Source organism: Meleagris gallopavo, chromosome Z, assembly GCF_000146605.3.
Source record: "Meleagris gallopavo isolate NT-WF06-2002-E0010 breed Aviagen turkey brand Nicholas breeding stock chromosome Z, Turkey_5.1, whole genome shotgun sequence".
In the NCBI taxonomy this organism is placed as follows: Eukaryota; Metazoa; Chordata; class Aves; order Galliformes; family Phasianidae; genus Meleagris; species Meleagris gallopavo.
This window is the reverse complement of record NC_015041.2, coordinates 59,433,921-59,446,546: the sequence shown is the minus strand read 5'-3', so window position 1 is coordinate 59,446,546 and position 12,626 is coordinate 59,433,921. Positions and strand designations below refer to the sequence as shown.

At 34.3% G+C, this 12,626-nt stretch overlaps 1 protein-coding gene across 1 annotated transcript in view; it reads right to left on the bottom strand.

The window, feature by feature from the left end:
- The window catches only part of LOC109364081 (protein shortage in chiasmata 1 ortholog-like), a 14,120-nt gene extending 3,192 nt beyond the window's left edge, over positions 1-10,928 (bottom strand). Inside the window, exons 1-8 of the mRNA XM_019610665.1 lie at positions 10,220-10,928; positions 7,308-7,419; positions 6,215-6,336; positions 5,162-5,255; positions 4,035-4,166; positions 2,547-2,696; positions 1,439-1,610; positions 670-1,224 (exon numbers count right to left, since the gene is read on the bottom strand). Coding sequence (XP_019466210.1) covers positions 670-1,224; positions 1,439-1,610; positions 2,547-2,696; positions 4,035-4,166; positions 5,162-5,255; positions 6,215-6,336; positions 7,308-7,419; positions 10,220-10,341 — 1,459 coding nt within the window. The 5' untranslated portion in view covers positions 10,342-10,928. The remainder of the gene's footprint in view (positions 1-669; positions 1,225-1,438; positions 1,611-2,546; positions 2,697-4,034; positions 4,167-5,161; positions 5,256-6,214; positions 6,337-7,307; positions 7,420-10,219) is intronic.
- Positions 10,929-12,626: the final 1,698 nt, after the last annotated feature.

Here is a 12,626-nt window from a genome sequence, read left to right as displayed (position 1 = left end):
ACACAAAACCAAGCTTGAATTTTATATGTAAAAGCACACTAAGCTTTCTATTAGATGAAATATGCCTTGTAATAATTTCAGGATTCATAGTTTAGCCCTGTGAAGAAAATGCAAGGGAGACCTCGGTGCAGCCTTTCAGTGTTTAAAGGTAGCCTATTCTAAGAAAGACTGAGAGAGACATTTTACAAGGGCAAGTAGTGATTGGACTAGGAGTAATGATTTCAAAAAAGGAAGATTTAGATTAGATAGAAGGAAGAAATTTTTTACCCAGAGAGCACTGAGGCTGCCCAGAGAAGCTGTGGGTGCCCCATTTCTGAAGGCATTCACTGCCAGTTGGGATAGGGTGTTGGGCAGTCTGATCTAGTGGATGGCAACACTGTCCAGGGAAGGAGGTTTGAGCTGGGTGGGCTTTAAAGTCCCTTCCAATCCAAGCCATTCCATGATTTATATTTTAATTTCCTATTGCTCCAAACTGAACATAAATACTTAGAAATCTTATATTACACAGGAAAAATAAGTGCAAGTGTTTTGTATAAGAGGAAACTGAATATTGTTAGATTGGATTAAATAATTACTTAAAGAAAATATGAAACTGAGTTTTACAGATAATACTTTTTCCAATGAAGTTACAAATAAAATTTCAGCGAATTCGCCTCGCTTTGTACATACCTGATATTTTTTTTCCTTTTGCCCATAAGAGTAGTGGACTTCGCTTTCTCTTTCCTGAAAGTTCTTGACCTTGGTTTTGGAAAAACAGAGTTTGAATTTCATCTGGATCAACAGGGGAATCAGAGTGAATTAAGTTAGGTGCAAATGAACTCTGTGTCGAAGTGGATGAAAAGTCATTCCATGGAATCTCATAAACCTGAATTTCTGGGCTCTTAAATGCTGTGCCTCTAAATTCTTCCAGAAAAGCTGTAGAGCTGTCAGGAGGTACACAGTCACTGAAAGTTGTAAAGAAATCTTTTTCAGAATTCTTGGAGGAATGATCAGAGATACAGTGTGTCCTGAAAGCCTGACCTTTAACATAAAAAGAATTTGTAGCATTTAGATAAGCAAAATCTTCACAGCCCTTTGATACGACAAAGAAATTCTGTTTCCTCTCCGGAGCTACTTCTGAAAAACATGGTCTCTCATGCATATAGCTTGAAAGGTCGGAGTTGATAAAACCTTGATTATGTTTCAATGGAAGAAATGTGGCTTCAGAATTCACATGAAATGGCCCTGGTGGAGGAAAATTTGAATCATTCTCTTTGAAAAACGAAAAATTTGCATGTCTCTCTAAATTTTTCAGTAAAAAGAGGAAATCCATTGAGCATTAAAATACAGTCTGCCTGTCATAACAATTCATCTTTCAGTGGTTAGAAAATAAATATTCTAATATACTTAGACTTTCACCTGGTTTCAGAGATGATACTTTGACAGTAATTCAAATTACCTGTGCTGGTTTGTGCCTTAGGTAGCAACTCTAAAGACTGAGAATTTTGCTTATAATTTGGATAGAGTCTTTTAAAGGTATTCCAGTTTTCTGCAGGTGATGAACGTTTCACTGTTGTTTTCAGCGGCGCAGCAGCATTTGTGCAGTACGAAGAGGTAATGTCACTAAAATGCTGAAACCAAATAAAAGGATTTCAGCAGTGTTTATAGTGCAGGTCTACACTCTCAAATATGAAAGTCAAATCACTAGTAAGAATTCTGAAGTTTATACATAAATTTTTGTTTACTGTAAATAAAAATAGAAGACTTGGTAATATAAAGTCACTTATAGTAGACAATGTGCTGCCAGTCTTACATCTATAAACTGACTAAGTAATAAACAGCACATTACTTGAACCACGAGAAACCAGTATCGTAGTATATTCTCTATCATGAGATAGGACAGAAAAAAAGTGGCATCTGCAGTGCCTCCTCTTCCCCAGACTGAACAGACCCAGTTCCTTCAGTTGTTCCTTCTAGGGCATATTCTTCAAGCCGAGCTGACTATAATGAATCAGCAATTTTCTTGGACTGGGCCCAACTGAAAACAGTAGCAGCAAACAATTGCAGCTGCAGACAGAATTTCAAACACTTTAGCTGACAAAATTATTCCTCTTAAACTCAAGGGCTCCTTCAAATGATTCATGTGGTGAGTTTACAAGTGGTGGGTTATACTACAGTGCAAGCAGGAGGGAAGGGGAGGAAGACAGGAAAACAACTGGAAAACAATTCTTGTTTTATAGAGATGTATGTACACATATGCTCATAGAATACTTGATATGATAGAGCTTAGACCTTTTTCAATTTAATTTTTCAGAGTATTTTCCCAGTTAAGAAATTTTTCCAGTACTAATAATCTTCACAAAAACATAATGACGGCTCAACAAGAACTGCTGAGGATTAACAAGGACAATAATTTAAATATGAACAATACATTGAAGTTCTGAAAGTAATAAAACATTAATTCATTTTTAGATGACACTAGAAAATAGCCATGTAGTACCAGATTAAAAAAAAGAGGAAGAATGACAACTGTGCAAATAGTCCGAGATAAATTACTTTTGACTGACCTTTAGAACTTTTTTTGGAACCTCTGGTAATAATTCCTGAAGTTGATCAAAACTTGCCAGAAAGAGCTTGTTCAAAGAAGATTCCTTCTTTAACATCAGCTGAGCAACCAGAGGGTTGATACAAGGAAAAGCAAGCAAGCGTTTCTCCATCTGGAAATGGAAATAATTTTGTCAGACGTTTATTTTTCTTTCTTCAGTGACATTCCTATCAATAGGTCACATCACATAATTAGATCTATGAATCTGTGCAGTTTTGGGTAGGTGTTTTACGCCGGTCTCATGAATTTTATTTTTACTACTTTTTTAGCAGTGTACAATCCTTGTTAAAGAGTAAAATTTTGAAAATTAATTTGATAAAAAGGAAGTACATTAAAAAGATATTTCTGTACTATTTTTATAAAAAACAGTGAATCATTCAAACTTGATTTCTAAACACACTACCAGGTTTACTTTTATTCTCTGATAAGAATTTGATAAGATTTGATAAGATTACTTACGTCAAGATAAACCAGCAAAACTATTTTACTTTACAGAAGCTACATTTGTAAACAGCAATGAGACAAGTGCCAGAAAGAGGAATTACTAGGTGGAGACTGAGTGTCACACAAGGGGCAGTAACTTGAAAACTGTGGTATCTAAAGAACATCAGCTTCCAGTTCTTGACTTTCATAAAGCTCTGCATTCAACACATCAGGACCTAATGCCTTTATAACACAGATAAAATACAACCAATTACTTTTCTCAGTCTTTCCTTTTTTTTTTAAACAGTATCTTTAATCTCTAATTTGGAAGAGTTATAATCCAGTATTTTACATTTGAAAGACCACACCAAGGACTTATTCAAAATGCTTTTGAATTTTCAAGCTCTAAAAAGTATCCTGACTTTTTAATATTTCAGGCTTTTCATGTGAGATGACTAAATCTCCATTAGGTTTAATTTGGAAATCTCAACACACTAGATAACATCAATATTTAAACATAATTGATGGATGTGGTCCAGTAATATCTATTTCCAAATACTGCATGAGGAATTAAGCAAATTTTTATCAGCTTGTGGTAAAACAACTCTGTAAGCAACTTCACTGACTTCAGTAATGGATGATTATCAGTGAATTTGGCTTACTGCCCAAGTGAGCCACTATATCTTTATCTTTTACAGTGTGGATAGTTCTTCAAATGTAGTGCTGAAAGGATGTCAGTCACACATAACAGCCTAGAGGTGTGAAAGATAAATTTCTTTGACCTTTCTTTCTTTCACAAAAGAAATTTTCTTTCTTTTGTGAAAGCGTAGGGAAAATCCTAATTCTGCTAACAAAGATGACTGATGTCAGAAGCTTTCCATACACGTGTGTTTATGTATCTACAACATATATACATACATACACATATATGAAATGTATAAACTAATTAATATAACAACATAATGAAAAAATCACATAGAACTTGTCTGAGAAACAGGAAGAAAACAGTGTAATAAAGTTAAATAACCTCAGATGGCAAGACAGAAAGCCAAGATTTGTCCAGCCATTCATGAGGACTGAAACTAGATGCCATCAAAATGTTGTCAGCTATTTGACGAACTAGCAGTGCTGCCTCTTCAATCCCTGGTGTAAGAACTACCTGGAAGTAATAATAATAATTTTGGTTAAAGCTTATACTAAGGAATAAAACTCCAAATGTCTTAAGTATCATTAGTAGTTAGCAGATGGAAAAGTTTAACTGTGACCCTGAGCACAGTAGCTAGTAAGGTGGACTAACTAATCCAGATCTATGCTCATCATGAACTTCAACAACTGACCACAAATCTGGCTCCAAATTACACTACATATTTATACAAATAAATTTATACAAATCCAATGTAGGCAAAATTTAGTTTCTTCTACAGATCTCTTACATGTTATCAGATTTATTGGTATGAATTCGAAACAGGCAATTCTGAAATGTCCAGATTAGTTTAAGAAGATAGAGATGTGCAATCCTTTGAAAAGGCAGGCAATTTCCAAACAAGCTGTCAACTAAATTGCTGTATAAACAGGTTGAAAAAATCTTTAACTTAACCAGAAAATTTTGAAATAAGTATTATTTCAAAAAGTAAAAAAAAAAGTTTTTTAAAATTGCCTAAAAAGGCTACTTCTTGCAAAAGGAAGACAGACAAAATTTTTGCCCCATTTTTTAAAATGTGAATTATTCCAGATACCGCAATTTTTTTATTTATAAAGAATAAAAACATAATATTTATAATCATACAATAAAAATGCGGCACTTTCTTTTCCTCTACGTTAACAACAACAGTAACTCAGAACTTCAAATTAAGGCATTAATAGGGTAACAAGATTAATACACGCTCTAGTATTCATAAAATTAAAGGTATGAACTCATTCCACTTGTAAAATACTGTCTAGCCTCTGCACAAATCTGATCCAGCTTGTACTAGAGTCCATCAGTTTTTACTGACTTCAGAAGTACTGAACTGAAGTCCTTTATCTTATATTCTGAATTTTGAATTGTTTTGTTTCTGCTGTTCAGTGTGCACTTTAATACTTTAGAAATATCACATAGAAAAAATTAAAATAGAAGAACTGTTACAAAAAAAAAATAAAAAAGTAAAAAATTACCTTCACTTCAAAGTCTTCTGACTTCTTTGTAAATTCTATCAAAGTGGCATAAATTAAGACAAGGCTGAGAAGAGTATCTCCCCTGAGACTGTACCTGTAAGAACAGTTTGATTAGACCATTAATATTTTATATGCATGTAATAAACGTGATTTGTCTGTTCTCTGTGTTAATAAATTTCTGTTCCATTTCCTGGAATGCAGAACATTAGTACATTTTCTTGAACATTATTATCTGTGAAAAGATAACTAGGGTGTGTGAAATGACTGACTACTGAAGAAGACATTGTAAAGAAGAAAATGGAGCCAGCTTGCAGCAAAGAAAGCCTGGCCTGAAGCAAAAACGCTGAATCAGGGTCAGTCACTGGAGAAAAATTATACACAAAGGAAAAGTGAAGCATGAAAGATTAACCACTTCCTTAGAGAAAAAACCTTGCAATATGTAATGAAGGATTGCTTGAGAGCTATATCAATAAAAGTAGTACTTCCAGAGCAAAAAAGCCTACAGATATACTGGAAGAACACTTGAAGAATATCTCCCTCTTGGAAATGATATACAGTAATGCTAACATAAAAATAATTCATAACCATGTAATTATAGAGATTAATTTACTTCAAACACTTCAAAAGTATAGTTGCTGTTGGTAATATCTTTAATACCGTGAATGTTCTAGACCTACTGATTTGAAATATTTAATAAAACTTGCCCTGTACTAGAGTTACCTGCCTCAAAGACTCCTATTTTATTACAACAATTTCTTCAATTTTTTGTCTTGTGGAAGACTGGAAACAACATAACATATGGAAATCAACCTTGCTAGGTTTGAGGGGCTTCCACTGAGTTTTTTAGTGGAGCTCATGACAACAACGTAACAAGGTGAAAAGATTAGAGCATGTAAGAAATACAAGCCTAGAATATTCATATTCTTTGAAGAGAAATGTGTCCCTACAGAGAAATTAAAATAACAGAATTTTAGCTTGATCTGGCATGCAGCTTCCTTTAGCAATAGCTTTCTTTTAAAAATAATGAGACAGCAAAAGATTTTATTCACTTACTCCAAACTCAGTCTTTCTCTGGAGCAGAAAACAACCCAACAGCATGTATACTGGAGCGATAATGCTATCAGCTTTGATATTACACTGTCGCAGGACTTCTCATGATTTAATTCATCCATATTCTACCATGAAATTAATATAAAAAGTAAAAACTAGATAAACATATTACCATGGCTGTCACAACCTTTTCATATGCATTGCTGTATTATTACATGAGTTATATCAAACATGATCATGAGTTAGATCAAACATGTTTATAGGTAAATAATATAAATAACAAATCTGAGAATCATAAAGACTCTAATTAATTTCTTCATACCTTTTTATTTTTCCTATGGAACAGAGACATTACTTTTTAAGATGTTCTAAGATTTTTAGAAGTTTTAACAATGCAAAATACTGTTGCAAACCCCCACAGTAGTTAACATAACCTATATAAATCACATTATAATGAATTTATAAAGTACAGCACTGCTAATTGCATAAGCACTTGCAGTAAATAGCATGTAGGAATATCTATCTGCATTGAGCTTGCAGTCCTATTTGATTATTTTATTCCTTATCAGTAACTGCTCTTCTACACAATGAGGCATTTGTCTTGCTATGTAACAGAATTTACATACCATCCCATCACTTAAAGTATTTCTTAATTTTATAAAAAGCGGAATGAATTATTTTCTAAATTAATTCTAAATTAATAAATTTATTTTCTAAATTATTAACTATATGAAATGGGAAGAATTAACATGCAGAGTGGTACGGGAATATAACCACACTTAACTATGTTGGTTATTACAACATTCATGTATACAATCTTATCCTCAGCTACATATTTTAACCATATTTACACAATCAATTTGAAGTGAAATGTAATACTTCTGTGAAAAACGTCAGCAGGGAGAGGAGAACACTTTCAGCAAGTCAAGCTGGCATAGGCTTAATTTTGGAGTTACCAAATTTGGAAATAATTTGCGTCATGAGAAAATGCATGATTTTGATATTATTAAGGACAAAAGATACATTAGAAATGTGCAGACATGGTCAAGAAGAGATACATCCCACTGTAGAATTTGAACATAATTTCATTTTGTACCTGCAAGAAGATAGCAGTACGTTCATCTACTGTCAACACAACATATCGGTCTGTATCTCCAAGTAGCCTTAAGGAGTAACTGCAGCTTCTTTCAACAAAAGTAATGCTGTAGCTGAGTAAGTCAAATTCTGTTATTGAAGCTCAGTTAAATGAAATACTTAACTTTCTTAAAGGAAATGAATAGCATTCATCTCTTAATACAATTTTTACGGTTATGTGTTGTTTTAATATTGGGATCTTTTTCAAATGATCAGGGTAACTTTGAGGCACATTCACAGAATAAACAAAATTGTAGAAGTAACATATTGAAATACTACTAGGCTAAAACCTGTTGGACTCTTGAGCCAAGGGGCACAAGTTGGAATAAATGATCTCTGAGGTCTTTTCCAACATAGGTGATTCTAATTCAATTACACTGTTAGCCTCGAGGCATTGACCTTGACATTTGACAGTTGATGGCCCTGCATGTGGCAGGGGGTTGGAGATTCGTGATCCTTGAGGTTCCTTCCAACCCTGGCCATTCTGTGATTGTGTGATTCTGTGATTCTGTGACATACACTCTTTGAGATTATAAACAATGATATATTAAAGAACTAAGATAAATAAGTAAAGCAAATACTTACACTGGTGTTTATGGGACAATAATTAAAATCTCAACTTCTTTTGGAGTAATGGCATGTATATTGCATTTATTTCCTTCCTTTCACAATTGTGCAGCACAGGGAAAGCAAACTGGGTGAAAAATTACTGATTGCTCTTTGCATGATGCTAATTTTTTTCGACTGAAAGAAAACTGCCATTAGCATAATGTTGTTTTACAAGCAATGCCAGCAAAAATTCACTGAATGAGCACTGCGTGTTTAGAAATTTAGAGGAGTCTTGGCTGTCTGAGTTGGGAACAAGAGGAGAAACGATAGTCACATTAATTGGCCTCATCCCCAGGAAACACAAGGGACCAGAATCTGCTAGGAAAACTTGTATGGACAGTATATTATCCATGAGCTGAAAGGGGAACTGTAAGCATCCCTGAAACTACTTATTTATTTAGGTGAATGTGAAGAGGATCTGCTGGGAAACTACTGAAAATCATCTCTGAATATTTAGCTAGTGGCCAAGCTGAATAGTGAACTTGAACAGGTCCGTCTTCAAAAGTGTATTGCAAACTGAATGTTAAAATTTTGAACTTAAAGCATTATTTTTTCCTGTTAAACTGCAATTAGACAGATATCAAAAACTGGAAAGTCTCTTCAACAGCATGGTGAAATTAATGGCATGCATCCCTGGCACTAGGTTTAATAGATGACACTGTTATTTCTCTTCTTTCTTTCATTTTTTCTAATTTTCTGGGTAGAAGACTGTCTTAGTGTGTATTTATTACTAGGAAAATGAAAAGCAAGAAAATTATGTCAAAGAAAACAATACAAATGAGCAATGTTTTACAAATATGCAAATGTTCGTACAAGCTGAAGAGGTATTCAAAACCAAGAAAATATTAAATCTTAAATAAAAAATGAAAGTATTTACCTGTTCATTTTTAACTTAGCTTCTTCCAAAAGCTGTGATACATCAGAAAATGAAACTTTTACTTTATCTGCAGTATTTAGGTACTTAAAAATCCAAAAATACAAAGCAATTACTATGAAGAATTAATACTAACACTTTTCAAAGCATAAAAAAGTGTGGAAGCAAAAAATGTGTTTTGTTGTTGCCATTGTTATTTTCAGGAAAACAGACAACTAAAATAGTTGTTTTCATAAAAAGTTCCAGCTCATCTTAAAAATTAAAATGTCAACATATCCTTTGGTTGACATATGCATGAATCTATAGAACAAATGCTCTGACTTCAGTGGAAAAGCTATCTTATTGTCTCTTGCAGTGCTGATTCTCTAAATTTGATAATGTACCTTACACCTTTATCGATGATCCAGACAGTGGGATTGAGAGCACATTTGCTGATGACACTGAACTGAGTAGTGCAGTTGACACAATAGAAGAGAGAGCTGCAATCCAAAGGGACTTGGAGAAGCTTGAAAAGTGGGCCAGTGTGAACATAGGCCTAGAAGATGTGAACATCTCAAATATGATTCAAGAAGGCCAAGTGCAAAGCGTGGCATTTGAATTGGGGCAATTGCAGATATGAGTACAGACTGGGAGAACTCACTGGGAACAGCCCTGCTGAGAAGGCCTTTAGATATCTGTTAGCTGAAGAGCTGTTTGTGAGCCAGCAGTGTGTGCTTGGAGACCAGAAGGCCGACTAGATCCTGGGCTGCATTAAAAGAGGGTTGGCCGGCAGGGTAAGGGAAGTGATTGTCCCCTTCTGCTTTGCCCTCACAAGGTCCTTCCTGGAGTACTGTGTACACACCTGAGGTGCCCAACACAAAAAACATAAGGAGCTATTGGAGTGGGTCCAGAGGAGACCACAAGGATCACCAGAGGGCTGAAGCACCGCTCCTATGAAGACAAGCTGGGGGAGCTAGGCTTGTTTGGACAGATGATAACACTCTGAGGGAGACCTTACTGCAGCCCTCAAGTACTAAAAAGGAGTTTATAAACAGCAAGGAGAGCTACTTTTTGATGGTCTGATAATGATAGGACAAGGGGAAATGGTTTTAAAATAAAAGAGGACAGGTTTGGATTAGATGCTAGGAAGAACTTCTCTCAGAATGGAAGGGCACACACACAGGCTGAGGATGGCCCATCTGTGGAGGCATCCAAGGACAGATTGAATGGGTCCTGGGCAGCCTGATCCAGTGCCTTATTTAGTGGATGGCAACCCTGCCCATACCAGAGGGACTGATCCATAAGGTCCCTTCCAACCCAAAGAAGGGATCTATATCCTAGAAAACTGGTTCTCTACCCTGGAAAGCTGAAAGTAATTAGTCAGTAAGATTAAACAGGTCATTTTCACTCACTGAGATTCCAAAATCTGAAGAAAATCTGGCATATTAAGAAGACCTTCAGTGGTGAGAAACACGTAAGGAATCTGTACCTCCAGAAGAGAAGAAACACAGTGATTTCCTGAAACATTTTGCATACGTAAGATAATAGTTTAGTGAGCAAAAATTTCAATATATATTTCAGTATTTGAATTGATGTATGTTCAAAATATGCAGCTTTTATTCATCCCCATTATAATGCTTCTATTATATGCTATTTTTTCCCCCCAAAATTAAACTCTTCTGAACCCCTTCCAAACTAAGCTCTAGCTTAGATTTGTTCTTTTAGATTCACAGCAATATTCCATCAGCATGAGGAAGGCTAGATACAGCTTTTATCAACTGTCAACAAACTGTAAACTTGGCAGAAGTATTTTATAAGAGATCACCAACACTTACTACGACATTCTGTCCAAACATAATATCATATACCCAAGAAAAACATCTTCGTATCTTTCTGTATTATATAATCAGCAGTATTTGCCTAGTTTTATCCTGCATAATTTATGATTCATTCTCAGCCCACATATAAATGTAGCATTTCATAGAATAGAAAATACTTTTCTCAGTCAGTCCAATTGTTTGCACTTACCCATTTGTATTGTTTCAGGGAGGATGGTTTTAAAAGTCATGTATGTAATATTTAGATTTTCACACAGTTTTTTCCAGCAAGAGTTTTCAGAATAATCATATTCTATCACTAATGAGAAGAGTCTCCAGGGAAACTCAGCTCCAATGTTCTGATTTTGTATAATAACACAGGCATATCTACTGAGGATATTAAAAAAAAATAAATTAAAAATATGTTCAGGTACAACTACACTCAGAACAAAATAAACAAACACACTTCTACTTTGAAGAATTACAGCTGTTTGAGGTCTGTTCAAAAAAAGAACCTACCCTTCCTAAATTTAAAAACTGAAATTGCTTTAAAAAGTCATTTTAAAAGTTAAAGCTGCACTCCCCAATACTCCAATTATCTACTTAAACAATACCTATCTTCCTGCATACTCATACTTTGTCATTATTTCAGCCTTACACCTTTTATTTTACACACTGGAGAATTTTTCTAAAACACTTATGTGCAATTGCAAGGGGAGTTCCTCTGAGCCTTGCAACTAAGCATTTTGCTGAAGTTTGGACAAAATTCTCTCTTCTCAGAATGAAGCTGTAAATCCATATTCTGAAAATGTATCCAGAACAAGACACTACAGTGAAAATGAACAAAAGTTTTACTGAAGAAAACCATGAGAAAGGACTTTCTGGCTCCACTTTTTAAAATCTAGATTTTAACTTACTTGCTGATGATATCTTTATATCCCAGAATGTTTCCTTTTTTCTCAGAACTCAAATCAATGGCTTTTAAACCTGCATTAAAAATATTGTAATCTTAATCAAATAAATTGTCTTCTGCTAGTACAAAGCTAGTACAGAATGAAGCATTTTTTGCCATTAAGTTTTAAATTCCTGTATGCTTTTTGTATGCTCTAGGTTTTGCAAACATGACTGGAAGATGCAGTTAAGAAAACTGTTATTTGTGTAACATGAAGGCTTCTTTTGAAAAGTTTAAGTTAGTTGTATTGTCTTGTGTTTGAAATCAAGTCTTAAGAAGTGGAAACAAATCAAACACTTAAAAGTAAACATTATTATAATTAGTAAAAACATTGTGAATGTCTCCCTCCTTTAAAATATTCTGAAAGATAAGCTGTCATTTTTTTAAAGAGCAAAGGAAATTCAACTTTATTTTAAAAAGCAGAAGAATGGTACAATACATGACATTGTTAACATTTAAGCAAAAAGTCACAAAAGTATGTTTTAAGAAACAACATGAAAAGAATCAGTAGCTTGCCCTATGCATAAGTACAGGCTTGAATATCAATCTTCTGAAACATTTTTTTCTATCAAATGAATCTCCTATGTTGAAAAAGCTTGTATAATGATTACACAAAAGTAAAATGATGACAGTGTTGCTTTATCAGTGGGACTGGGAGAGAGGAAATCCATGTTTTTTTCTTGATCGTAATAGTTTGTTATTGATGATGCTCATGTATTTAGCCAATTAACATACAAGGTCAGTAACAGGTGGTGAACAGAATTCATGACCTACACCAAAATACTCATTTAAAGTCTTACGTTAGAAAGTTTACTTAAGATTTCTAAATTATCCTTAAACGTGGCATAGAAGGAAGAATACTTCTGACCCACAACCAACTACAGATAATCTGAGCAACTGATACAATTATATTAGGCAATGGGTGTCACATATACTTTGTGTTCTGTTAATTACATTTTTGACCTGACACATGAACTCTCATTCTTTTGTAACAAGGCATTATATCAGAAGTCTCAAAGAGGTGAAAATAAACATTAGAAATGGGGGGGG